At 36.7% G+C, this 27053-nt stretch overlaps 3 protein-coding genes across 3 annotated transcripts; 2 read left to right on the forward strand and 1 right to left on the reverse strand.

Moving 5' to 3' along the window:
- Positions 1–945: 945 nt before the first annotated feature.
- On the forward strand, positions 946–6610 carry cfbl (complement factor b, like). Its single transcript, XM_039693584.2, has 18 exons — positions 946–1081; positions 1862–2047; positions 2149–2334; positions 2450–2623; positions 2709–2804; positions 2906–3039; positions 3208–3355; positions 3449–3580; positions 3704–3796; positions 3919–4056; positions 4200–4300; positions 4445–4577; positions 4661–4799; positions 4887–4966; positions 5168–5268; positions 5448–5577; positions 5721–5770; positions 5898–6610. The coding sequence occupies exons 1-18, from the start codon at positions 1021–1023 to the stop codon at positions 6066–6068; spliced, it is 2253 nt and encodes a 750-aa protein (XP_039549518.2). The 5' UTR covers positions 946–1020; the 3' UTR covers positions 6069–6610.
- Positions 6611–6802: 192 nt separating this feature from the next.
- Positions 6803–16508, forward strand: bbs1 (Bardet-Biedl syndrome 1). Its single transcript, XM_039693966.2, has 17 exons — positions 6803–6967; positions 7305–7381; positions 7476–7510; positions 7690–7962; positions 8350–8396; positions 8534–8572; positions 9039–9111; positions 9206–9337; positions 9463–9569; positions 10761–10881; positions 10968–11126; positions 11207–11276; positions 11362–11520; positions 13009–13142; positions 13228–13362; positions 13475–13561; positions 14368–16508. The coding sequence occupies exons 1-17, from the start codon at positions 6936–6938 to the stop codon at positions 14452–14454; spliced, it is 1767 nt and encodes a 588-aa protein (XP_039549900.2). The 5' UTR covers positions 6803–6935; the 3' UTR covers positions 14455–16508.
- Positions 16509–16899: 391 nt separating this feature from the next.
- Positions 16900–27053, reverse strand: LOC120494722 (calpain-1 catalytic subunit). Its single transcript, XM_039694041.2, has 22 exons — positions 26937–27053; positions 26334–26596; positions 25996–26065; positions 25715–25833; positions 24186–24319; positions 23935–24103; positions 22193–22276; positions 22028–22113; positions 21856–21930; positions 21486–21646; positions 21238–21398; positions 20842–20853; positions 20470–20681; positions 19546–19585; positions 19388–19453; positions 19252–19309; positions 19012–19076; positions 18329–18397; positions 17735–17813; positions 17540–17656; positions 17390–17448; positions 16900–17279 (listed from the first exon to the last, which is right to left on the reverse strand). Exons 2-22 carry the CDS (start codon positions 26583–26585, stop codon positions 17253–17255), a joined length of 2115 nt encoding a protein of 704 aa, XP_039549975.2. The 5' UTR covers positions 26586–26596; positions 26937–27053; the 3' UTR covers positions 16900–17252.

Below are 27053 nucleotides of genomic sequence, written 5' to 3' on the forward strand. Positions count from 1 at the left end.
TCCACACAGACACCAGATATGCAGTGTCAATTCGACTGGAATATGATTATGTAAAACTTGTGTAAGTTATTGAAATTATAAATAATGGACAATAAAATTGGACAAAAAGTATATGCAGGAAAAATAAAAAATATTTTGAATGAGTTTGTATGATAAGAATAAAAATACAACAAGTCATGTTCCCTGTTCCCATTTCTTTCTTTTTTTGTACTTATAAATTTCACCAAATTGTCACAAATTTAGACTCTTTATTCACAGAAACAGTCAAATTCTTGGTGAGTGCTAAAATTTACCGGAAATTGTTTATGATTGCAACAAAGTTTTTTTCCCCAAGGTTTCATCATATTGATTTTGGTGGTGCAAATTTATTTCACAATGCAATAATTACAACAAAAAAAAAAAAAAAAAAAAACAACAACAAAAAAGACATTGAAGTGAACACTGTACTGAACATTTTTTTATTTTATACAAAACATATATTTTACTAAATAACATTGAATGTCTATGTCTAATCAATTTTGGTTTCAAAATCACAAAAATATATAGGCCAATTTCACACTTAGGGGTTTTGGCTTCCGTATTGGGTAAACTAAAAAGAACCAGTATATAATATAATCTAATAAGCACAAGTGAAACAATGTCTGTCAAAGACCGTTTGCATCCCCCTATTGGCTGTTCTTTTAACTCATATTTTTTTTTTCTATTTCTAAATGACATAATGATTCTTGACACTTGAATAAATAGAAACATTAAAAGGAGAAGGGTGGAAATTTGGGTTAAATATTACTATATTACTAAATATTCAGCCAACACCCGCAGTGACTAGCCCCACTTTCCTTCCTTCCTTCCTTTAATAGAACTTGATACAGTTTTTGTTACTTAATACATATCGATTTTATGTAAAATCAAGTAAGTTTTACATTGACAAAGTATATGTCCATAGTCACTTCCTCTTCGCTATAAATATGTGGCCTTCCTCGGTTTTTGTTTCACTTGCTTCGTGAACCTGACGAGAACATCATGGAGGGTGAACCATGGCTGAATCTGTTCATGCTTGCAATACTGTGTCCTCTCATAACCGGTAGGTCATCTTGCCTTGCCTTTAACCATCAGAACCATAAGGGTTTTTTCTCTATAAAAGTTTTGTTTTGCTGTTTAACTGAAATGCTGATTTGAGGGAACATTTAAACACATCAAGAGATACATTAAACAGCTAATGGATTCCCAATTTCTATTTAATCTAATAGTCTGTAGTCTATAGTCCAAAAGCAAATGAGTCTATACATATTTTATTGTAGCATTCCGCATAGATTTCTTGAACTCACAAAAGCAGCGTCTTTTATGATTTGAGCTTAAAAAGCACAACTTTTATTTGATAAAGCGTAAAATAAATATGTATTTTTTAGGGCTGTCAAACGATTAATCGCGATTAATTGCATCCAAAAGAAAAGTTTGTGTTTACATAATATATGTGGGTGCACTGTGTATAATTATTTTGTATATATATATATATATATATAAATACACACATGCTTGTACATTTAAGAAAAAAATATTGTTTATATATAAAATATTTATATTTATATATAATATAAATTATATATAAATCTATACAGTATATACAAGAAAATATGTCTTAAATATTACTGTATATACAATAATTATACACAGTGCACCCACATATATTATGCAAAACAAAACCTTTTATTTTGGATGCGATTAATCGCGATTAATCGTTTGACAGCCCTAGTAATTTTACTTGAAAAGACAGCCCTACTGTAGGCTCACACTAATGTTTAGTGTTCTTTTCAGTGATTTCTTTTACAACACCCTTTTTTTCTCCATCTGATATTCCCCAAAGGTGCTCCGTCCTCTAATTTGTGCTCTGATGCGAATCTCAGTATTAGAGGAGGCAGTTTTTCTCTGCAGGGGAGCCTTGTAAAATACAGCTGTCCAGAAGGCTATTACCCAACCGTTACAATCCGTCGCTGTTACAGAGGAAGATGGAACCCGATGCCAGAAAAAAAGAAAACCCCAGAATGCAAGAGTAAGCAACACATTATGAGACAAACGTGATCTTACTCTAACTGAAAACACAACCACATTTTCCATTTCAAGGTACTCATAAAACCATTCCTTTTGTCCCAGAAATCACATGTCCTAATCCTCGTGGATTTGAAAATGGAGAGGTGTATCCATCTTTGCCAAGGTATTTCGTGAACGACACAATCAACTACTCGTGTCATTCAGGCTACATATTTCGTGGCTCAGGGACTCGTGTTTGCCAGTTGAATGGGAAGTGGAGTGGAAGCACAGCCGTCTGTGGAAGAAACTGTGAGTGAGAAGTCTCTATGTGCTGTATAGTGCAATAAGCACAGTTACTGGTTCATGAATGCCCTACAGATTTGTTAAGCATTGGTCCTTAATATCTGTTCATCTTTTCAAACAGCTGATCACTGCCCTGATCCCGGCATTCCCGCTGGGTCTACAAAATTTGGCAACAATTTTAACATTGACGACAAAGTCACGTACCGCTGTGACAGAACATTGACTCTGGTTGGTTCCAAAGAGCGAGTCTGTCAGGACGATGGCCAGTGGTCAGGAACAGAGCCAGAATGTTACGGTAAAACCTTCCTCTTCCTGTTCAAAGTACACTGCACTAATTTTACTGAAAGTGCAGCTTTGCTAATGTTGTTGTGTAAATACAGCTCATTTCACATACGACACCCCAGAAGAAGCCTCAGATGGTTTCAGCAGTTCTCTAAAGTCCAATCTAGAGCTTTCTAAACAACATGAAGAAACAGGTAGTCTTGTGCAACTCACGCTGCCTTCTTCCTCTGCAAGACAACACATACTTTTGTTTGTCACCACAACCTTTTTGAACGAAACCCGTTTCCTGTGTCAGATCAGTACGGGAAGAAAATACAAGTGCAAAAAGGTGGAAAACTCGACATCTACATTGCCCTGGATGTATCTGACAGCATAAAAGAAGATGACTTTAAAGAGGCAAAAAAGGTCATCAAAACACTCATAGAAAAGGTATATGAAATGAACAGTGTGTTGATAACCATCATTTCAACATTCTTCGATATTTCTGCCCCATTATGTCCCATTAGTATATTTGTGTACCATTACAAGTTAATGTAAGGTATTATATTTTTAATTATGAACATAATAAAGATTTGATCCTGTGTTAATTACCGACAGATCAGTTATTACGAGGTCTCCCCAAACTATGAGATCCTGATTTTTGCCACAGACGTCAGCCGGGTAGTCTCAATGAGGGACTTCAAGACCGGGCAAGGAAATAACCTGGAAAAAATCCTTAAAAGGCTGGTCGATTATACATATGACAGTAAGTGTTTTGTTTTAGTATTGCAAAAGTTCAAATGCATTTGTTCAGCTTCGTATAATATTTGAATATCCTGACTTTTTATGTGACTAACAGGTAAAGGTGATCGAACAGGAACTAATATTGCCCAGGCCTATAAGAACATTTTAGAGAGTATGAAAATAGAACAGGTGACCAATAACGAAGACTTCATGCAGACCCAGCATATCGTCATCATGTTCACTGATGGTATGATGACAATATTATACTTGGTGGTTACCACTGAAACTGTTAAAGTCTATTTAGTCAGGCTACTAAACTAAACAAATCAGAAAAAAGTAAACTAACTAAAGCTCTATATTTTGTCTTTAGGTCAGGCCAACATGGGTGGTAGCCCAAAAATCCCGGTGGAACAGATCAAAAATCTTGTAATACAAAGTAATCCTTCACGAGAGGACAAACTTGGTGAGAAAGAACATGAATCATCTTTGAGATTAAACTATAAACATTAACAAATCTTCAAATACATCTCGATTATATTTAATAACTCGGTTTATTATTGATATATTTCTTGGTTTGTCGGAAAGATCTGTATGTGTTTGGGATGGGAGAGGACGTGCATGCTGACGACATTAATGATTTGAAGACTAATCGGGGAAATGAGAAGTTTTTCTTCAAACTTAAGAACTTGAAAGATTTGAAGGAGACATTTGACAACATGATTGGTATTTCATTGTGTCTTTTGGAAATATAAATTTAAGATAATTATTGTCCTATGTAGGCTATTCATTTCAAGTCAATATATGTATATGTTAATATGAATATATAATGATTTCATATATAATTCTCCTTGCTTCTCCCTTAACAGATGAGGGCACCAGTGTAGCATTATGTGGACTTTACAGAGATTACGATGATGATTCCAACGCCCGCCGTCAATACCCCTGGTTGGCAAAGATCAGTGTGACTGTGGGTATCCCTATATCGTAGCCTTACTTCTTATTTTAAAAAAAGAAAATATTAAATTAATAACTTAGCATCATCACCACATTAGTTCTATAAACATGCAAATTTGTTTTGAATTATAACGTCCGTTCTCTGATGATTTTGCAGCGCAGCAATGGAAGAATCTCGAACTGCATGGGGTCACTAGTCACCTCAACATTTATCTTGACAGCGGCTCACTGCTTCAACTTCGGTGACACGCATGATAAAATAACTGTTGATATTGGTTCGAATATCCGAGGTAATGTTATGTCTTCAACCATATCAGTTAGAATATGCATAATGGTGTGAATCTCATCAGTGTTGTTTCCTTTACTCTTATAGGGATAAAAGTGAAGCAGTACATACCTCATCCTCGCTATAACCTCAAAGCAAAAAAGGACATGGGAATACCTGAATATTACGAATTTGACGTAGCTCTTATTCAATTGGAGAAACCCGTAATTATGGACCTCAATCTTCGGTGAGGAATGCAGCTCATGAGTTTACGCTACTAAAAAGTGTTAAAATAGTGTAATGAATGAATGGCATATTGTGTATGTCTGTACAGGCCAATCTGCATCCCATGCACCAAGGAAACCAGTGGAGCTCTGAGACTTTCAGATAAAGAAGGAACGTGCAAAAAACATAGTAAGTTGCAATTGTCAGTAATGCTGCATGCATAATTCGTTTTGTGGATTCTCAAAAAAAAAAAAATGCTGGGTTAAAAACAAACATTTCTAAGTTATTGGGCAACTGGGTAAAAATATCCCAATAAAATGACACAACAGGCTGAACCGCATTTGGGACAACCGCATTTTATATCTTGTAACATTTAAACTGTTTCTACAGAGGAAGTGATAATGAGTGCAGACACTGTGGATGCTGCTTTCATGACTGACAGGAAGAGAAAAACTGAGAAGAAGTTCATCAAAATCAAGCAGGGAAAATGGGTAATGATGTGTTTATGCTGAACATTGGGTTATCCTTTGATTGTTTTCCTTATATTTGTATTAATTTGTGGTTTCATTAAGTGAATACAGGATCTCAAAAGGGAATGGACTTATTAGTAATAATAGTTTAATTAAAAGCATTACCTCAACAGTTGAATTAATATGTCCTTTTTCTTCAGCGGGATGCTTGTGTTGAAGATGCCAAAAAAGCTCAGGGAATTACTGCGGAAAATGCTGAAGATATCGTTACAGATAATTTTCTGTGCAGTGGTGGGATTGAACCTACTAGAGACGATATTGCCTGCAAAGGTACGTTTGATTTCGCAAGAGTGCCTAATATTTGGATCTAATCTACAATTTTTGGTGTTGCTATCATTATCAAAATGTCATATAGCAACTCATTATCCTTAGTAAATTGAATTTGCTAAAATATCTGTGCATGTCATCAACAGGTGACTCTGGAGGGGCCACTTTTGTGGTTCCTGGTAATCGAATGGTCCAGGTGAGATTTTGAATAATTTTTCATGTTTGTTGATTTCAAATCACCTGCATACTCTTCTGAAGACTTAGCCATTCATAGCTATTTTTTTTAGAGATGTTTGTTTTAAAATCGGAATAATCTTGGACAGGTTGGTATCATAAGCTGGGGAGTGGAGGATCGGTGCGCGCGCGACCCGAGCGCTTCGTCTGAAGCACATTCCAGAGATTACCATACAAGTCTGTTCAGTGCAGAAGTACGCTCATTCCTTAAAGACTACCTAGGAAATGGCGCACTGGGAACCCCTCTTACGTTCTTGTGAACATTGTTTTTAACAGTAGTTCAGAAATGTTGTGCATGCCTCTCAGTTAAATAAACATTTCTATTGTCCTTTCCTACTTTAAACTTTGTTGCAATTTGTAATAAATGTGACACAATAAAAGCTTAGGCTAATAATAAAAAGCATTAACATATTCATTTAACCTATATGTTGTTTTTGTCATTTTGAATTTTAAATTATAATCCAGTACAAGTACCAAGTGTGGTTAATTATCATTGAATTTAATGAATCTGGGGCCGTGTACACGGCACCGGTTTTATCATTTTTTGTATGCGTTTTTGCAGTTAATTTAGGAGGCCAGAAAATGTAAACTTTCGAAAGTTTTGCTTCAAAGTGCAAGATTTTTATTTGTGATTACATGTATGTTTTGAATTTTATAATGTGTTTGTAGTGTATACCTGTTTGTTTTCATGTTCTATGTAAAAAGGCTAAATTTGGCTTTATTTTCTATGTGACATTACCTTACAGTTATTTATCTTTCATTGTGTCATGTTTCTCAATAAAAAAAATAATTATGATGTTAATATGTTAATATGTTTATAATGCAAATGTGCTAATATAATATAATATAATATAATATAATATAATATAATATAATATAATATAATATAATATAATATAATATAATATAATATAATATAATATAATAATATTTTTTTTCCCGGAACCAATTATTACAATGAACCTGTTCTGGAGGAAGCGTTTTAATGTAGCGCCTTTGAGCTCTTCCGCTGGAGTGGTTGCTATAGGAACTAGGAAAGCCGATCTGAGGATTACAGCAGACAATCGAAGCAGATTGATTTTCACTGCCTAGGTTAATAAAAAGAATTTGAAAATAGTAAAACCGTCATGTCCTCTGTTTCCCAGGAGCTGAAGGACACGTGAGTAGTTATATGCGTATTCACGAGGCTTTCTCTTGAAAAGAGTGGGTTCAAATGCGATTGGCATTAGCATGTTGACATAGCATATTCGAAAAACTTCGAATTTCCTTATTTCCTTAAAATATAATAAATGATGGCAGATCCTTTTATAATAGCAGAGCTAAACACCTATGATTTGCTCAAATATTTCTTCACAATAAATAATACAACAGAGTTGGAGTGTTTTCAAATCCAGTGGATAGAAATAAATTCCGACGGAACGTAACATTACCGATGGTTTTATAATAAGATGCTAGTTTATTGGTAGTAGTAGTAAGTTTCTCCTGTGCTTTTTTAGTTCAGTGGCCAGCTCCAAATGGCTTGATGCCCACTATGACCCAGTCGCCAATCTATACACCTTTTCCTCTTGCATTGGTAAGTCCCTTGAGTCACATGAACTTTCAAAATAACTTCCATATCTGCTGTTTAGCCAATCTCCCCTGCTCAATCTTCCTGTTATTTCCCACAGCTCTTTCAGATTTGCATGGAGATGGTGAGAATAAGGTGAGAATGTGTGTTTATAGCATTGTGTCCCTTGTTAGAAAGATGCACACTTATAGTTTACTTACTATAACTTTACTCACTTACAAAAACTTTAAATGATCCCATAATTTACTCACCCTCAAGCCATCCTAGTAGTATATGAGTAAAAGAGTGAATAAAGAGTGATTTCTGTGCACCAGCTGGTGGTGGGTGATCTTGGCACGGGAGTGTGTCACATGAAGCTAAAGGTGTACCGTGGCACTGGCCTGTTGAGTGAGAGCACCCTGCTGGACTTGCCCACTGGACTGGTCTCCTTCCTCATGGACCTGCATGAGCCACGGACACCGGCCATCGCTGTGGCCTCTGGTCCCTTCATATACGTCTACAAGAACCTGAGGCCCTACTTCAAGTTCACGCTGCCTAGTCTGGAGGTGAACGCTCTGGAGCAGGACGTCTGGAGTCAGGCCAGGGAGGTGAGCTGTTCATGTCGCACATTCAGCTCTATGCTTTGAATGAATGAATGAGGCATTTATATAGTGCTTTACTATGTACCACTGTACACCCAAAGCGCTTTACAATCATATGATGGGGATTCTCCTCAACCACCACCAGTGTGCAGCATCCACTTGGATGATGTGACGGCAGCCACAGTACAACAGCACTAGTACGCTCAATACACAGAGAGGAGAGACAGAGTGATAAAGCCAATTGAGTGGATGTGGATTATTAGGAGGCCATGATTGATAAGGGCCATTGGAGGGAATTTGGCCAGGACACTGGGGTTACACCCTTGCATCATGCCGTGTGTGAGGCTGCCATATGTTTACTGTAATGAATACTGGATGTGTTTTGACTTTTAGGACATGATTGATCCAATGACCCTTAAAGAGATGTTAGAAGGATTGAGGTGAGTTACTGTATATATTTAGTGTTTTAGACAATGCACTGCAGTTGTAATGGCTTTTAGAGTACAGGCTTGATACAATACATGTGTATTTTATAGTTAGAGTACTGTAGATAATTGTAATTTTGTCTTTTGAACAGGGACAAAGCTGAAATTCCACTCTCTGTCAGATCGCTACGGTAAAAACTGTTCCCATATTAAATCTGTTCATATTAACCTTATTAAGATTATGAATGTAGTATATTAATTATACTATAGTATATACAGCATGTATATATATATATATATATATATATATATATATATGTGTGTGTGTATGTATGTATATATTATAAATGATATTATTGATACTATTATTAACATACTATAATAATAAACTTAATAACGTTATAATATTTAAAAAAACTGTTTTGTTAAAATATTGTTTTTCTGATTTTTAACAAAATTTTTTGCAAAAAAACAAGGAATTGGAAAAACTTGGATTTTTTCCAAAATAAGTCTTTATACAAAAATAAATATAAAATATAATATATAAACCTTTCTCAAAGTCATATGGTACAACCAACATGCAGAAAAAAATCATAAAAAAATATATTTTTTTTATCTATTTATTAATTAATTGACTTTCTTTTGTGATTTATTCAGGTTCCTCATGCTTGAGCCACAGGAAATGGAGAGTTTTGTTCATCTTTACAAAGAACAGCCTATACGTAGACAGGTGCCAATATTGGAATACATATACACTGTCACTCACACATAGATGGCCAAAAACAATTGCACTAACATGGCTGTTGTCTCTTTGTTTGTCTCAGACGGTCATTACCTGTATAGGGACGATGAAGAAGAACATGGCAGATGAGGATGCGGTTAGCTGCCTAGTGATTGGCACAGAGAACGGTGATGTTTACATATTAGATCCAGAAGCCTTTACCATTCTCTATAAGGTCAGCATATCTGCTTTATGTGTTTGTAGTTTCTTATTATGTATTGACTTTACATGTAGTTTTAAATAAACTGATTTCCTAAAAAGAATGAACTCTCTACTGTGAGTTTCCCTGTGTGTTTTCAGATGTCACTGCCTAGTACAGCCACCCTAATGGACGTGACGGGTCAGTTTGATGTGGAATTCCGTATCACTGTGGTCTGTCGCAACGGCAATATCTACATATTACGCAGGTAATTGATTGAGTTAAAACTTTTAAACATTTTTTGCCGTCCAAGAGGATTTTCAAAACTTGTAATCAGTTGAACCAATTGCTTTACAAAATAAATTTCAAAGCACTCAAAACTGGACATGATGAGGATGTCTGCTGGTTAAATACATGTATGCATTGTAAATGTGTTTTCATTGAAGTTTCATATGTTCATATGTATTTTTAATACCTCCCCCCGTGACATTTTCAAAGACTCTTTCCTGAAATCATGTGACTTGGTCAGTTAGATACGTGCTCTAAACCAGTGGATTAGAGAATGCTTTTTGAAGCAGTCTCTATCAAGATCTTGATTCACAGATCAGAGTTTGGAAAGCATTGAAATGCGAAACTCCTTCGCATGAGCTTGTGTTTCCAGTTTCCAGCATTCGCATACGTATAAATGGAAGTCAGTGAAGCGAAAAGTACATTGTGACTGTCCTTTTAGTGCAACTTGTATGGAAGATTATTTCCACCATGGAAAAACAATGCTAGGTTTTTGCTTTTTATGCAATTCTGACATTTTCCTTTTAGTTCTGAGTGACGTATTTTCTCGGTATTCTGAGTATACATTATTATACAATCCTTATAAAGAGCATGCATCTAACTGACCAAGTCACATGATTTCAGGAATGAGTCTATGTTCTGTCCTACTACTTCAGAACATATAGAATTCTGACTTTTTCCTTGTATTGCAGTTGCGATCTTATAGCTAATGATTCTGAATTTATTACTCGGAATTCTGAGTGACTTCTTATTTTCTCAGTATTCTGAGTTTACATTTCACAAGTTCCCCCACCCCCAACACACACACACACGCACTGATTTCCTAAAAAGCATACACATTTCCCCAACCTCATACAGATGAGGAATAAAAAGCAAGAATTACAAGATATAAACAGAAAAAGTCAGAACTGTGAGTTTGTATCTAAAAAAAAAAAAAAAGATAAGGTAAGGTAAATGACAAGTGTGACCTTTTTTCTCTGAATTCCGAGTTTGTATCTCACAATTCTGAGAAAAAAGTATGAATTGGGAGAATCACACTTGTCATGTACCTTTACCTTTTTTTATTCCGTGTCGGAAGCAAGCTCACATAAACCTGTGATAACGTTTCAAAAAAGCCGATAAATAGGTGAGCAATACTCGCTGCCATTTTTTTTTTTTTTTTGCCTTAAAGGGATTCCCCAAAGCCCAAGTACTGCATTGAGCTGTCTTCTCACCCAGTAGGACTGGTGAGGATGGGAAAGAATGTAGTTGTAGGATGTACCGATGAGACGCTGCATGGTTACACTCAAAAGGTATGATACATGTATCCATATCTGTCACAATAACAATAATGCCTCAAAAACTGATAATGATAACCTTCTAATGAATACTCCTGAAGGGGAAAAAGCTGTGGACAGCTTATTTGCCAGCCCCTGTTACCACCATGGCACTGATGGACCTCCCCACACGAGGATTCCAGGCTGTTCTGGTGGGTCTGGCCAACTGTGAAGTACACATGTACAGAGACAAAAATCTGATCAGCACCATCAAAACACCAGTAAGAACTGTCATGACTCAATGGGATCATATTGAAGTCTCATGGACTCATTATCAGAGACATTAATTTCTTTCTCACAGGATGTAGTGACAAGCATTTGTTTCGGGCGCTATGGACGGGAAGATGGCACTCTGATAATGACCACCAAAGGTAATAACGTATGTTACATGGTAGATAAAGCAACCGTGAGATTGGATACAATGCATTTTAAATGTTTCAACTGTCTGTGATCCAGGAGGAGGTTTGATTGTGAAGATCCTCAAGAGGACGGCTGTGTTTGATGACAGAGACTCGGCCCCTGGACCCCCAATAGCCCAGAGCATCCGCCTGAACGTGCCCAAGAAGACCAAGCTCTATGTGGACCAGACTTTGAGAGAGCGTGAAAATGCAGTTGGTTAGTGATGAACCGAAATTATTATTTTTACAGAAACACCTAAAAAGAAATGAACTCTTTCCCCACCATTGACGTATATTTCTGGCAATCCATGTTTTCAGTGTTATACGGTAGGGGAGCTATTACACATCCTATGAAACAGTAGAGAATCTCTGGATCAAAACATTGGCAGAAACAAGTGATAAATGCATTGCTTACGCACATTTAGAATAACGCCACCATAAAACATTAAACCGTATATAAATTAAAACTGCCTAACGTTACAGAATGAAATGTCGACCCAGGATGAGCTATAGGACTGTGTAAGGTTTGGGAGTGTTGATCATCGTTTTGATCATCGTTCTGAATCCTATCCGGACGTAATCTTTGATAATTTTATTCCTTAATTTTTTTTTTTCAGAATGTTTCTTTTTTCTTTCTTTTTTTTTTTTACCCACATTCAAGTATTGAATTCATGGCTTATAATGCTTTAATGAAAACTTTTTTCTAAATCCCTATGGGAGAAATGAAAGGAAAATATACTTCTGAAAAATGGATTGCACTGTTGCACTGTACAGAGAACACTCATTATAACATACTACGATTTGGGATGCACTAATTCTATTTTAGAATACTAATTAGGATAGATAGTATGTGAATTGGGACACAGTAGCTGTGTTTATTGCAGCCCTGAGAGGACTACAGACACTCAATTTTTATACTCTTCTTTTCAGAGTACTTACATTTTAAACATGTATTGGTATATAAAGACAGTTTAAACAAATTTGGGAAAAAGTGTTTTAGAAAAAAACTGCCTACCGTGCCTTTAAAGCAGAGGCTCTTTTCTTTTAATATATTGCATGTTCAGCTATTCATAGAAGAAAAAAAAATTCTGGTGGAATTTTGTGAAAATGATCAGAAATGCTGACTATGCTAAAGTTTTCCCTTTTCTGAAAACCGAAACCGTCTAGTTTTTATTATTAAGTTTCACTGAGTAACTGAGCGTTTGCTGTTCAGGGTGTTGTTTTCTCAAGTGATAAATGAAACCAATTTGAACAAATCTTACATATTGCAGATTACATACTGGTCAAAACTTTGTTTGTTAATGTTTTTGTAAAAAGTCTCTTCTGCTCACCCAGGCTGCATTTGTTAGATCAAAAATACTAACATTATGAAATATTCTTACAATTTAAAATCACTTTTTTATTGTAATATATTTTAAAATGTGAAATGATGGCAAAACTGAATTTTTGAGCATCAATACTCCAGTCTTCAGTGTGGTAATCATTCTGATATGCTGCTCAATAAACATTATATCATTATCAATATTTACATATTGTAGCATAATTTTTGGCCATGGTGAAAAGTGTCCACCCACACATCTGACATGTTTATCTTTTGTATTTCACATTTTGCGAATAAAATAGATGCTGACACTGTCAAAACACGCCATTGAAGAAGTGGTTTTCTGTTATTCCTTATTAGCCTCTTGTTGCTTTTTCTATGCAGCCATGCACCGAGCTTTTCAGATGGATCTAAGCAGGCTGCGTCTAGCTGCTGCTCGTGCTTATGTCAAAGCCCTGGAGTCCAGTCTCGCGCCCATGTCTGCGAGCCTGACCGAGCCTCTCAAGATGAACGCAGTGGTAAGTTGTGCAATACTGAGTGCGTGAACAAGATGAAACCGGATGAGCGATACTGGTCTCCACTTCTGCTTTCTGTTCCTGCTAGGTTCAAGGGCTGGGCCCATCCTTCAAGCTCACTCTGAACATCCAGAACACTGCAGCGTCTCGTCCGGTCATGAACCTGGCCATCAGTTTTCTGTATGATGAAAGTTTGTACAGCATGAGGACAGCCTTCTTCAAGGTGACCTCAGCTGAGCAGTTTCATGATGACTATTCTTGCCTGATAAGTGCTGACTTTTTATGTGTAGTTATTAATGTTTTACTGAAAACAGTGAATTGGTGTGTGTATGTAGATTCCCTTGCTGGTTCCAGGCCTGAATTACCCCATTGACACTTTTGTGGAGTGCTTGAGTGAAAAAGGCATCTCTGACATCATCAAAGTAAGACTCGCACACATTTAGAACATTAATATTCCGAATGACTTGAAAAATATGCAAATTCCACAATATGCCAATATTAGCCCCAAAGTTTTATACAAAACTGAATTAACCATTTTATTTACCGAATAATAACTAGGCGTCGCTCACATGCATACAGTATAACAGGGTATCTGCACATTTTGACAGCAAATTTAATGACTTTTTTTCCTCTTACATTATGAAAGTCCTCTAACATTATGAACGTATTTACTGTCACTTTCTTACAATAAGGAACTGACAGTAAATACTTTCATAATGTTACAAAATATTTATACTTCAAATGCTTCCTCAGAAATGATGAAATGATTCTTTAGCACCAAATCAGCATATTCGATTGATGTCATATCATATATTAGAAGGAATGTTTTTTCACGGAAGACTGAACAAGAACAAATTACATTTAATTACTATTTAAAATATTTAAATAGAAATGGTTATTTTAAATTGTAATATATATATATATATATACACACACACACACACACACACACACACAATATTACATAATTTTTGATCAAATAAATGCAGCCTTGGTTTAAATAGACAATCAAAATAATCGATCCCAAACTTTTGAATGGCAGTGTGTGTATAAAATGTAGGTAAAACAGTGTTTATCTAAAATGCTATGGCATAAGTAATCTATTCATGTCTAGATTTCTAAATAGGAACATGATGCCCATATACAGTCCCATAATGTACTACACAAAGTATTGATTACTGTATGCATGAAATCAAGCTGATGTTTGTTGTTATGTTTCTGATTTCAGGTGTTTGTGCTGAGAGAAGGAAAGAGTGCTCCTCTCCTCACCGCCCACATCAACATGCCTGTGAGTGAAGGACTTGCACTGAACTGAGAGCGAGATGTGTCGTCTACCTGAGCTACACAGGCGTCTTCAACTCTCGCTGTGCTCCTAGCAGCAGCAGTAGTTAGCAGCGAGGCTTCTCCAGGCAGCTGCCTGAAACGTCACAGGAGTAAGGAGAAGCTTGTGCTGGCCGTAGAGCCGGTGCTTCCTGTAGTTTAGATCAGGATCGAGGGAGGCGTGTCCTCACAGGTAATACCTTTTTTTTGGATAGTGACTGGAGCCTTTGATTGACAGCTGTGAGGCCAAGTGCTCCATAGTTCCATGATGTTTATTTGTGGTAGTGATGTATATTTGTATGTAAATTCATATTTATTATTCCTGATGTAATGATCACACACAAACTCAATTATGAGACTTTTTTGACTTTTGTTTTAATATAATGATTCATTACATAATCAGTGTAATGGTTTATGGGGGTAATCTTGCAAAACCGTTCAAGGCAGAGAAGTAAAAGATTAGGTGTGTCCCAATCACTGATCTATATAATAGTCATTATATACAGTAGATCAGTGGTCCCAATTCACATACTTATGCACTATTCTATGACGTTTTGTTGTATAAATAGTCTGAAGAGCACTTTAAATACCTGGATGATGCACAAAATTAACCGAAAAAACGAAGGTGGAATGTTTAACCCTTCATGCACTCAACTGTCCTATCAGAGGGGCATCAGAATTCAATGTTGAATGACAAAATAACCATATGAAATTTATACAATACATGGTTGAGTACATAGTGCATAGAGTATAAGTGCAGTGTTTCATCTGGGACACAACTATTGTGTACTAATTTTAAAGCACACACATGAAGAGGCACAAGGGTGAAAGGTAAAGAGCAGCCAGAGCTGTTGACGACTGACCCTCCGCTAAGCCCTGTTACTGCTGAACACCATATTATCAGACAAGCTTTTGCTCATCTATTCTGTATGTCTATGGAATTCCATGTGTTTTAAAGATTTTAACCCGGTTTACGGGCAATATAAATAGTGGCACGGTACCAAAAAAGGATAGAGACAATATTTTTTTATATATTTTAGAGAAAAAAAATGGTCTGAGTGAGCATCAGTAACCAAATGGAGTGGGGCTTAGCTAAAGGTCAATTCATTCTCTCTCTGTACAGTGCAACAGTGCAATCCATTTTTCAGAAGTATATTTTCCTTTCATTTCTCCCATAGGGATTTAGAAAAAAGTTTCCATTAAAGCGTTATAAGCCATGAATCAAGACAACCAGCTACAAGGTGAATCATAACATTACAAACTTTGATTTGAAGCAAAAAAGCATTTGAAAATCGGACTAAAATAAAAACATACAAGACTGTGCACTTACCAGCTTCAGTGACCTACAATCCCATGAAAAATTGCAAACAGCATAATCATTTAAAACGGATGGAGAAATGTGACACTGCTCATTTAAAAATGCTAATTATATATATTAACAATATGCTTTAAGTGTATTGCAAAATATGAACATGTATACAAATATTTAAGCATTTTGAGAGCACAGGGAGACAGACTCGATTGGCAGTGTTTCATGGGATTGGGCAGAACTAATTTGATCTTTTGCGTTTCGACTGGTGGAATTTTCTGTATTGCATCATGGGTGATGCAGTTTTTCACCACAAACAGATTATTTTAAAACAAAGTATAATGCAGGCTAACCGTTAATAACAGCACAGAGAAACGATAACGTTGGAATCACTTTCACAGCGATTTTATCCAGCTGATGAATGATAAAAACATTCACAGCCAGTCAGAATTCATCCTGCTGTAATGAGCTTGAGCATTTAAAGTGACAGACAAGCAGGCACTTCTAATAAACAGAACAAAATCATCCACTGATGTGGACGATAATATAGTTATCTTTATAGTTATCATTCTTGGTGTGAACAGGCCTTAAGGCCTAAGGTTTATAAGTTATCTTAAGGTGGTGGTTGAGGAGATTCCCCCTTCTATGTAAAGTGCTTTGAGTGCTGAGAAACGCGCTATATAAATGTAATGAATTATTATTATTATTATTATTAAAAATCAATTTTCCTATGGAGAAAACGAATGGAGTTTTTACTTCCTGAAACCCAACTGTTGCACTCGATTTCACAGTTATAGTCTAAACTTTTACTCACACTAGTCATTGGCATAAGTACAGATGTTCTCTTTGGCTCAGATACTTTTAAGTTTTGCCTATATTTCTTGCATGCTTGTAAACTTTATTGTACACTACCGTTCAAAAGTTTGGGGTTGGTAAGTTGTTTTTGAAAGAAGTCTCTTCTGCTCACCAAGGCAAAAATATAAGAAAACAGTAATATTATAAAATATTATTTCTATTTAAATGAACTGTTTTATATTGTTATATATTACAAAATGTAATCAGCATCATTACTCAAACATTTATTAATATAATGTTGAAAACATTTGTGTTGCCTCATATTTTGAGGAAACATTTTATTTTAGGATTCTTTGAGTCATAGTTCAAAAGAACAGTATTTATCCGAAATAGAAACTATTAACATTATTTAACACATTTCTGTACTGTTACTTTTGATCCATTTAATTTATCCTTGTTGGCCTCAAACCTTTGAACAGTAGTGTAAACAAAAAATCAGGTTCACTGCTTTTTCTGAGTATATTCTATTGGCTGTTGCATCTCAATATTTGCTTTCCTTTCCTAAATCGTGCATATTGCCAAATACTGCTGGTCAGGCACCCGCTTCATAAACACAACTGAGGTTACATGAGGCATGTAGTAAAGAGGGATTTGGGACTGAGGAAGCAGAGAGGACAAGGAACATCCATCTAAGCAAACATAGTGAGGGTGATCCACTATAAGACAGGGGGGAAAAAAAGAGGGAGAGAAATGTTGCAAACATATATTACTGAGCCACAGAGAGACATTTGCTTTTTGAAGTTCTCATTACTTATGACCAGTTTACCTGGGAGAAGCTGAAGGATACCAAACCATCTTCATCAGTGTCCATTGTTTTAAAGGTTTCTGTTGGAATAAATGTGAACTCTCAACACATCTAGTCCAATTGAATGGGTTACAATTATTGCACTGTGAGTTTTCTACTCGGCACACTTACTGAACATAGTCTCCAGGCGGATCAGACAGGCCACAAAGTTGTCAAAGTCCACGTTGAGGTCTTCCTTTGCATAGCGCAGGATTATCAGCTGGAACAGGTTGTTGGTTAACTTGAAGCCTTATTGAAGCATAAAATCCAAAAAGTCAATCAACATAATTTACCACAGTAATTAGAGATGTGCTTTTTAAAGTGTACCTGCTGATTCTAATGCCAGACGCATTTCATAAGAGCTCATCGTGCCAGACTTGTCCAAGTCAAACTTCCTAAACACAGCCTAATGATTTATTGAAGAAAAGAAAAAATACTGTCCAAGATCTACACTACCATTCAAAAAGTTTGGGGATGGTTAGATAAAAACAAGTGTTTATAGCTCATCATAACATTGGAATATACATCATTTCGATTTTCATACTATTGTCCTATTGTTCCTTATAATATCGTAATATACATCGCTTCCATTTTTCTTATCAACAGAGACTGAGACCACGGTTAATGTTAATGATTTGCTAAAGCCCGCCCACACGTTGACTGGATTGGTTACAAAGTAGTTTGTGACGTAAGAAACGTTTTGGTTTTTTTTTCAATGCTGTTTTAAGGAGAAAATACTCATCAATGGTGTTGATTTCTGAATTTGCACATAGACAACATTAAAAACTTGTTTTCACTACAGGGGTTTTTTCATAATTTAGTTTTTTTACTTTTCCAACCCCAAACTTTTGAATAGTTATGCGTGTCTAATACTTCATACATACATATACAATAAGGTAAGCATAAAATGTAGCCACTGACAAGATATCGTTTGATCTTCTCCCAGAGCACATGGAAATCGGTCAGTCCCAGCTTTCCAACACCAGTTGTCTTTATAGCAGGTCAAGGTTTGTTCCAAGATTGTAATACATACTATTCACATTCCTTCAAAGTGGTCCACAAATGCTAATATTCATAAATGTCAAAGTCCTTTTAGGCAAGTCCTGCCACTCGGCCGCCATCTTGGCAACGCCTCCAGGCAGCTATTTCAGACTAACAAGACCAGGCTCCAATCTAAATGAATGGGCAGAGAGTCAGAACTGCACTTTCACTGGTCCCCAGGACATAATAACTGCATATATAGAAACAGCAGTAAAATATGTTAAAAATCGCTGAAAAATTATGACTTTGCCCCAAAATAAGGTTTAAAATGCCCTTTTCCCCACCGGTTATACATTTACTACGCATGCGCAGGGGTTCTCGTTTCCACTGTGGAAAACATCAACTGTGCGCATGCGTCAGTGGAACCAGACGATAGGCTTAAATGTTGCCCGGCTTGACTGTTAAAAGGAGATGATTGGGTTTCAGCAGGAGGGGCGGGGCATGTTCATACAACTGCCATATTTAGTGTTACGGGTTTTCCCTATATAGTTGTATTTAGGATTTAGGAAGTGGCATGTCTCTATATAAATTGTTTTTGTAAATGTGGAGTCTTCAAAGGATACATCCATAAGATTTATCATGGCTCGACAGGCCTCTTTGCCAAATCCGTCTGTTTTTATATCTTTATCTGTAAGAAGAACCAGAAATAAGGTTATTTTATACGTCAGTTGCCTCCTTTCAGGGAATATACAAGGTAAAATATGACCTTAGCTTTTTTCACAGCATATGTCACATGTTGAAAATTAGCACAGAACTAATTGTGAAAACTGAAATACGCATTAAGTGTCCATTAGCACACTCACGTTTGCCAACCACCCGGTTTAGAATCATCTCGAGTTTAGACACATTGATCTCCATTTCCTGTAGAACAAAGTGAGCAAGTCAATGAAGCTATTGAGCATGACAGAAACACATTAACACCACTTCGTGCTGTCTTACCGGCCCTGCCAGCTTTGCAAACAGTGCTTTAAAGCCTGCGTCAATGTCACTCTCCTGGAGTGCAGGCTGCCACAGAAACAACACATTCATTAGCAACAAAACTTCCTAGTATTCATCTATGTGCAGTATTGTTAAAAACATTTCACAGGGAAACTCACCTCCTCCGGTACATCTGCTGAAATTTCATCATCTAGCTCCCTGCAGTGAAAGTACTACATTTTATTTTCATTCAGAAACCATCCACAAGAAAGATGGGTCATGGCTCACCACTTTGTGCCAAATTTCAAAGCTGTACATCAATACAAGTTGTCTGGGCCTGAGCTCATCTCAGACGGTCCAAAAGACCATGGAAATGTGTGCTGTGGTCAAATGAGTCCACATTTCAGCTTGTTTTTGGGAAAACGGACGTTGAGTTCTCAGTCCAAAAGAAGTAAGGGACAGTCCAGGCCTCAAAGTTATTAAAGACATCGTTAAAATAGTCCAAGTGACTAGAGTGGCTCAATCTTAAGTTTATCAAACACTTTTTGTGTGCAAAAAAATAAAAAAAATAAATAAAAAAATAACGACTTTATTTCAACTACTTCAACAACTTCATTTCCTTCTCTCTGGGCGATCTGTTGTTGTACGTCACACGCATCACACACATGACCAGCGTCAGCCAATAGCGAACCTACGTGTGACGTTTAACTGACTAGAAGCCCAAAGAAGCCCGTCGTTATTTATGTTTGTTTTTGCGCACAAAAAGTGTTCTTGTCACTTGATAAAGTTAAGATTGAGCCACTGTAGTCACTTGGACTATTTTAACGATGTCTTTAATAACTTTTCGAGGCCGGCAAGTTTCAATTCCTCAATAAGCCTATGGACTTGTATGGAGGAATGATCCAGCTCTTAGATTTCATCAAAAATATTAATTCGTGTTCCGAAGATGGGGTTGGAACAACATGAGGGTGAGTAAATTAATACTGACAGAATTGTCAAATTATGTTGTTTTATAACCATTCTGAATATATTGTATATTATTTCTTCGTTTGGAAAAAAAAAAAAACAGTACATGCATTTCATTTTCTTAAATGGTCACTCACTGGGAGTCAGCAGCCTTTTCAGAAAAGACCCTCAGCACAAAGTCTCCTTCTTTCTGGGGCTCAAAGGTGGAGGGGACGATGATATATTCCCCTGCTGGCAGGCAGAAGCGCGAGCTCACCTCTCGAAGGTTGATGTAGAGCTCGGAACGAGCGCTGGAGGTGTGGGTGAGGAAAAAATCACGCTTCAGATGCACACCTACCCTGCCCAGATACTGGCAAGTGGAGGAGGTTCGTATCACTACACACATATCATCAGCTATCAGACCATGTGCAGGATCTCTCAGCGTTACGCTATCTAAACTAAGAATCAATCTGCCGTTTAGGCACTGATAACAAATGGTTTACCTATGTTTAACAATGCTGATCTCATACCTCTTTGGGGACCTGTAAGATTCAGAAATAAAATTATAATTAATAATAAGTATACAGCTTTCAGTTTTTATTTATAATTGGAATCACTTTTTTAGCAACCTATAATAATTGTTACATCCAGTAATGCAATATAAGGAAACAGTGGGGCTAGTTGTCACACTTTTTATGCAAGTGAATATTTCTCAGGGAAGGGTTTATTTTTAAGGTTGACTTTCTCTATAAAACATAAGTTAAAGCCTATAGTTAGTGAGGTAAAGCCAGTGTGACAACTTGCCCCAGTCTCATCTATAACATGGAAATATATTTCACAAAACAAAAAAGCATTTTAAAGCTAATTCTTCAGCAATTAATCAAAACTATTTAGCTACTTATGCCCATATCAAATGAGTTTTCTACCTCATAAATGGCAAATCCAATCGTCTCCATGTCTTTGCCCTCCCGACGTAACTTTCTGCGATTCTTCTGCATCAGGGCCACTAGAAAAGTGCATTCATCTTGATTTTGAATATCTGGTTCCTTCAAGACTATTTTAAACTGGGGATTGATCCAAAATGTTGCTGTGTAGAGAGAAACAGACTTTAATGTGAGAGCACTGTCACTCATGCCAGCTCACAAGCATCCTTTCGTAAGAGACGAGAGCATGCCTGGATAATTCCTGCAGCCGCCAGCAGTGCTTCCTCTTCTCCATTCACCAGGATACAGGGACGTGCTCCACTTCTTCACCTCGCTGCTCTGTAGCGCATCCGCTGTCAAGTTGCAGATCTCTAGTCTGCTGAACTCTCGCATGAAGTCACTGAACGACATCCTGTGTGTGTGGGAGTGAACAATACTTATATTTAAAGCTTAAAATTATGGTTCAGAAGATATTGGAAAAAAGACTTATATTATAATTATGGAAAAAAACAGCTGAAACATTCTTCAAAATATCCTCTATTGTGATCCACAGAAGAAAGGAAGAAGGAAATGTATGAAAAAGTAATATGCAAGTTAGGAACAGATTCCATTGAAACATACCAGAATTCTCCATCCTCTTGGCAGTTGTGCAGACGGGACCTTACAGATGGGTCGATTTCACGCCATTCCTTTGACCTGAATTGACAGATGGTGAGAGTATTCAGCAAAGCTTTCTGACATTATTCATTGTTATTTTAGGAATAATTTTCCCTCTTCACATCATTCTTCTCACTCATCGCTCCATGGCCCCATCCACTCCACTTCTCCCCAAGGGTTTCTGATGCGCAGCAGCTTTGTGAGGTTTCTTCTGTACTCCACCTGGCCAACGCCAACATCTGCCAATTATGAGTCAACTATGATTGGATGAGTTTCTTGTCAATCAAAATCCAACACTCACCTCCTCCACTCCAGTAATAGAGTAGGCGTGACCTTTCACTAGCTTTTTAAAGGTGATAGCCTCCATGTCAAAGAAACTTGTAATCTGAAAGTGAGAATAAAATAAAGTTGAGTACTTTTGAATTCATTAATAACAATCTAAATATGAGAATCTAAAGTTAGGTTGGCATGGCCTCTGCTGGTAGATGCTGAAATTACACCATCTAAAGCATTTCTCTTCATTGACAGTCATTCAAAAGTATTATATCCAGTGATTATATTATATTACACTATATTAAATTATAAACTATATTAATTTTTGGAAACTAATTGGAAATTCATTTTATTTTACAACTCCCCCAGAGTTAAACAGTTGAGTTTTACCGTTTTCGAATCCATTCAGCCGATTTTCTGATATTTAGAAGAATATCAGTAACCAGACATTGACTAATTGACTTCCATAGTAGGAAAAAAATATACTATGGAAGTCAATGATACCAGTACGGAGGCGTATTGCATTCACTTGAAGAAAAAAAAATCTACTCTGTTTTTCTGAATTAACAAGTTAATTATCTCAGAATTACGAGATAATTTTTCATGGAAAAATGTTTTTGCTCTGTTTTTCTGAATTAACGAGTTAATTTTTCATGAGAAAAAAAAATTTGCTCTGTTTTTCTGAATTAATGAGTTATTTTTTCATGAGAAAAAAGTTTTTGCTCTGTTTTTCTGAATTAATGAGTTAATTTTTCTTGAGAAAAAAAGTTTTGCTCTGTTTTTCTGAATTAATGAGTTAATTTTTCATGAGAAAAAAGTTTTTGCTCTGTTTTTCTGAATTAATGAGTTAATTCAGAAAAACAGAAAAATTAACTCGTTAATTCAGAAAAACAGAGCAAAAAAATTTTCTCATGAAAAATTAACTCATTAATTCAGAAAAAGAGAGCAAAAAAAATTTTTCTCATGAAAAATTAACTCGTTAATTCAGAAAAACAGAGAAAAAAAAAACTTCCATGAAAAATTAACTCATTAATTCAGAAAAACAGAGGAAAAAAAATTTTCTCATGAAAAATTAACTCTTAAATTCAGAAAAACAGAGTAGATTTTTTTTTTCTTCAAGTGAATGCAATACACCTCCGTAGACCAGAAACTACTGATATTCTTCTAAAAATCTCAAAATCAGCTGAATACATTCGAAAACGGCAAAACCCAACTGTTTAACTCTGGGGGAGTGGTAAAATGAGCCTATTTCCAGAAAAAGTGGAGTATCCCTTTAAATGACTGGATTATATTTATTTGAAGGGCTCTAAAAAGCTCGAAATGGACTAATATTTTATGTCTTTTATGAATTCAGGTTGATTGGGACACTTTTACCTCGTTTCCACCAAAAGAGACCTGCTTCGGAACTGGTGCTGGTTCAAAGTTGGTTCAATTTGCGAAACTTCTCAGAGAACGACGTAACGACGTAAGCATGACATGGTAAAAGAACGGTTCCAGTCCAGCAAAGAGTTGGTGGAGTGAAATTGGTTCCACTTTGCAACCAATTTTCCTGACCGAGAACCGGTTCTTTGGCTGTCGAACCACAAAGAACTGGTTCGCGAGTTGGCACCGGCTCCGAATGCTTTGATGGAAATGGGGTATTTGTGCCATTGAACTTCCAGAGAAAAAAGTTTCCCAATTAACCTGAATTCACCTAGATGTTCAAGACACAGACTTTTCCAGATATTACAGACTGATTGGCTAATGGTTGTGCTGTTCCTGAGCACTAACATCTATCGAGCAGCCCATCAGGGAGCCTCTCTCCACAGCTCTTCTGATGATGCTGAAGAGGTTGGCTGGAGCTTTTTTTAGCTCATACATCTCTGTCACTCCACCGGTGAAGTCCTCAAACCCCTCGGACGTGCAGCCTCCGGAAAGAGCCTCATAGCAGCCGTTCAACCTGTCACATTCATAACAATGAATGCATTACACAACCAAACAAGATCCTGGTCTAAAGTCTACCATGACTGAGGCCTTCTTACTTTGCATAAGCCTTCTCCACCAGGGCGCTCCAGAACTCTGCTCCCTCGGCCGAGTGGACGAAAAGCAGCTTCCCATCTCTGACAGGCAGCCGGTCGTCAATAACCACGTCCACCCAGTCCCCGAACTGCCAAAACTAGAAAACCCAGTAGGAAATACATTGCATTTAATTCTCCATTCACATCAAACAGGAATCAATAAGTCTAGTCTGAAGCTTTAACATCTTTTTACTCTAGATTTGTTTCTGTGGAAATGTTCACAATGCCTAAATGCATCCATGTCTGACATTGATGACAGTTGGTGATTTCGCAACTTTTCAACTACAAGTTTGACGAAGACGTGAATGTTTTTTACTAGTCAGGAGCACGTAATTATGATACTACTGACATGACATGAATGGAGCATTAACCAGTGCAATTAATGGGGGGATGGGTGTATTATATTTTTGGCATTCACATGATGCGTTAAATGTCCCAGATCACAATCCTCACTATCAGGCCTGTCATATATATACATATACTCAGCAAAAAAGTCCCTTTTTTAGGATACTGCATTTAGTAAAATCCAAATAAGCTTTGCAGATCATTATTGGAAAGGGTTTAAGCAAAGTTATTCATGCTTGTTCACTGAACCATGAACAATTATTTCACCTTAGGACACTAACAGTTTACAGATGGTCGACAATTAAGATCACAGTAACAATAACTAAGAAAAATGCATTCTACCATTATACTGACACTTACTTTTGTTATTGACTAACTGATTTCTGAATTCATCACAGACTAAATGACATTTTAAAATATTTATGTCTTGCTATTTCACAGTATTAGTGTTTTTAATGAAATAAATGCAGCCTTGGTGAGCAGAAGAGATTGGTAGTGTATATTACTTTGTTCATTTTTTCTCTATGTAAACATCAGTACAGTAGGTGCTGCTGGCTGTTCTCCAAGTCTCTCTGCAGCACTAATGCTCTGAACATTACAAGCTGAGCCTAAATGGCTCCTGGCTGGACAACAGAAGGGGAATTTGGCAGAGAGGAGTGAGAGATGTGGCTATTTCATTTTCTGGGTGAGGCTTGTATATATAGTCACTGCAGCAGACAGGGTGGGTTGAGGTTTAGGGACTGTGGCTTAAAGTAGATCTGCTGAGCTATGGAGAATCAAATGGAAGGGGAACCGATCAGTTTACATGCTGCATTGGAAGGAGAGAAATGTTTGGGATTTTTCACAAAAAACAGGGCTCAGGAAATGTGTCAGGAGATTAACTAACAGGTTCTAAATCTATTTACTTAAATAATTGTAAAAAAAAAAAAAAAAAAAAAAAGCATTATCTTGTGTGACTAAGTGTATAGATTACCTCTAAATGATGTCTCTCTTTTATAGGTAATTGTAAATTATAATAAAAAAAGAGCAATAAAAGAGCAATTTGGCTGGTCATACGATCATATATAATTGTAATATATATATGTATAAAATTGGAATTAGAAATATAAAATAAAAAACTTAAAATCTGAATGTACACTGCTCAATACCTGGAAGTGAAAGATCCCAGCATATTGTTGATGGAAGCTCTGGCCATGAGGCACCACCCGATGCAGCAAGGGTTCATTGAGGGTGAGGCACGCAATGGCTGCCAGCAGCCAACAATCTCCTACAATATAAAAATAACAAGTGTAGAGAAACAGATGGGAAACATGCTTCATTGCTGCTGCAGCAAAAAACATCCACTTTCTAGTTAATTGGCAGGAAAGCATCCATGCCATGTTTCAGTTCGTCATTGATTTTATTCTGTTTTAGTAGATGCTTGTTTTACCTAGAGCTCCTTGGCAGATGTCTGTGCGAGTTGCCCCATCTACGATAAAGTGGGGATCAGTGCAGAAATCCTGGGGTACATAGAGAAGGCCTATGGGTCAGACAGGGCATACAAATGACTGGAACATCTCTGCTTATTGAAAGATAAATAGTTGGTTAGTTGATCCACCAGTGTTATCTTTTTACTGTATTTTGCAAGTAAAAAGTGCTTTAGAATTTTAAAGCCCAGTATGTGAGCAAAGACTTTACATAATTTATGTACGCTAATGTCTTTTGATCTTGCTATGGTTGAAATACTGGCCCACATTACAGACTCCCAGTTTATTCTAATAATCTCACCGTCGGCCTCATCCAGCGAACACCTTTGGTTTTGGCAGAGCCGGGGCCCAGTTCTTTGAATCCTAAAGAAGACGGCTGGGCTGGGAATGTTTCATCCTCAAATAGACATCCACTCTGAAGGCAGCGGTCACGCAAGTATTCAAAATCTTGGCCCAAAAATTTCAGGGCCATATGGTTTTGACCAAATCCCTCATTTCGATCCCATTCACTCCTCAAACGAGCAGCGATTCCAGTGGCACAGATTTGCTCCATCCAGGAAAGAACTGTCAGAGACACAAAATATATGGATCACTGCTACATCACATCACTTTCACATCAAATTCACTATTCCTTAATTTACAACAGTCTAAAAATCCAAAGTTAATTGCTTTGATCAATCATAGCAGCAACATATTTATTTATTTATTTATTTATCATCTACCCCAAAAATGTAATGATTTAGAAGCAGATGTAATGTAAAAATTTAAATGGAAATCCTTCCACTCATTATGTTTACATGGTTGGTGGTTGTTGACAACTACTTATGAAGAGAGTGAAAATATTTGACAACGACAAGAGACATACTTTTAAGCTTCTACCTAGTGTACAATTATTGTACCTTACCTTAAAACGACACTCTCCAAATCCTGTTATGACTGTCCTTGCAATGAGGTTCTGTTTAATTATTTTAGCCTATACCATGTAGGCTTGTTGTCCCAGCATGAATGAAGGCAGCTGTAA

The sequence above is a fragment of the Pimephales promelas genome, chromosome 19 (genome assembly GCF_988280905.1).
Source record: "Pimephales promelas chromosome 19, fPimPro1.hap1.1, whole genome shotgun sequence".
Lineage (NCBI taxonomy): Eukaryota > Metazoa > Chordata > Actinopteri > Cypriniformes > Leuciscidae > Pimephales > Pimephales promelas.

Excerpts from the sequence above, each read along its gene's own strand:
- cfbl (XM_039693584.2), top strand. The coding sequence starts at position 1,021 with ATGGAGGGTGAACCATGGCTGAATCTGTTCATGCTTGCAATACTGTGT. Across the intron at positions 2,805-2,905 it reads TAAACAACATGAAGAAACAG|ATCAGTACGGGAAGAAAATA; the intron begins GTAGTCTTGTGC and ends TTCCTGTGTCAG. Across the intron at positions 4,057-4,199 it reads GACATTTGACAACATGATTG|ATGAGGGCACCAGTGTAGCA; the intron begins GTATTTCATTGT and ends CTCCCTTAACAG.
- bbs1 (XM_039693966.2), top strand. The coding sequence starts at position 6,936 with ATGTCCTCTGTTTCCCAGGAGCTGAAGGACAC. Across the intron at positions 8,573-9,038 it reads CTCTCTGTCAGATCGCTACG|GTTCCTCATGCTTGAGCCAC; the intron begins GTAAAAACTGTT and ends TGATTTATTCAG. Across the intron at positions 13,562-14,367 it reads GCATCTCTGACATCATCAAA|GTGTTTGTGCTGAGAGAAGG; the intron begins GTAAGACTCGCA and ends TTCTGATTTCAG.
- LOC120494722 (XM_039694041.2), bottom strand. The coding sequence starts at position 26,585 with ATGGAGCAAATCTGTGCCACTGGAATCGCTGCTCGTTTGAGGAGTGAA. Across the intron at positions 21,399-21,485 it reads CGGCTGCAGGAATTATCCAG|CAACATTTTGGATCAATCCC; the intron begins GCATGCTCTCGT and ends CTCTCTACACAG. Across the intron at positions 17,280-17,389 it reads TATCCTTCAGCTTCTCCCAG|TGGATCACCCTCACTATGTT; the intron begins GTAAACTGGTCA and ends CCTGTCTTATAG.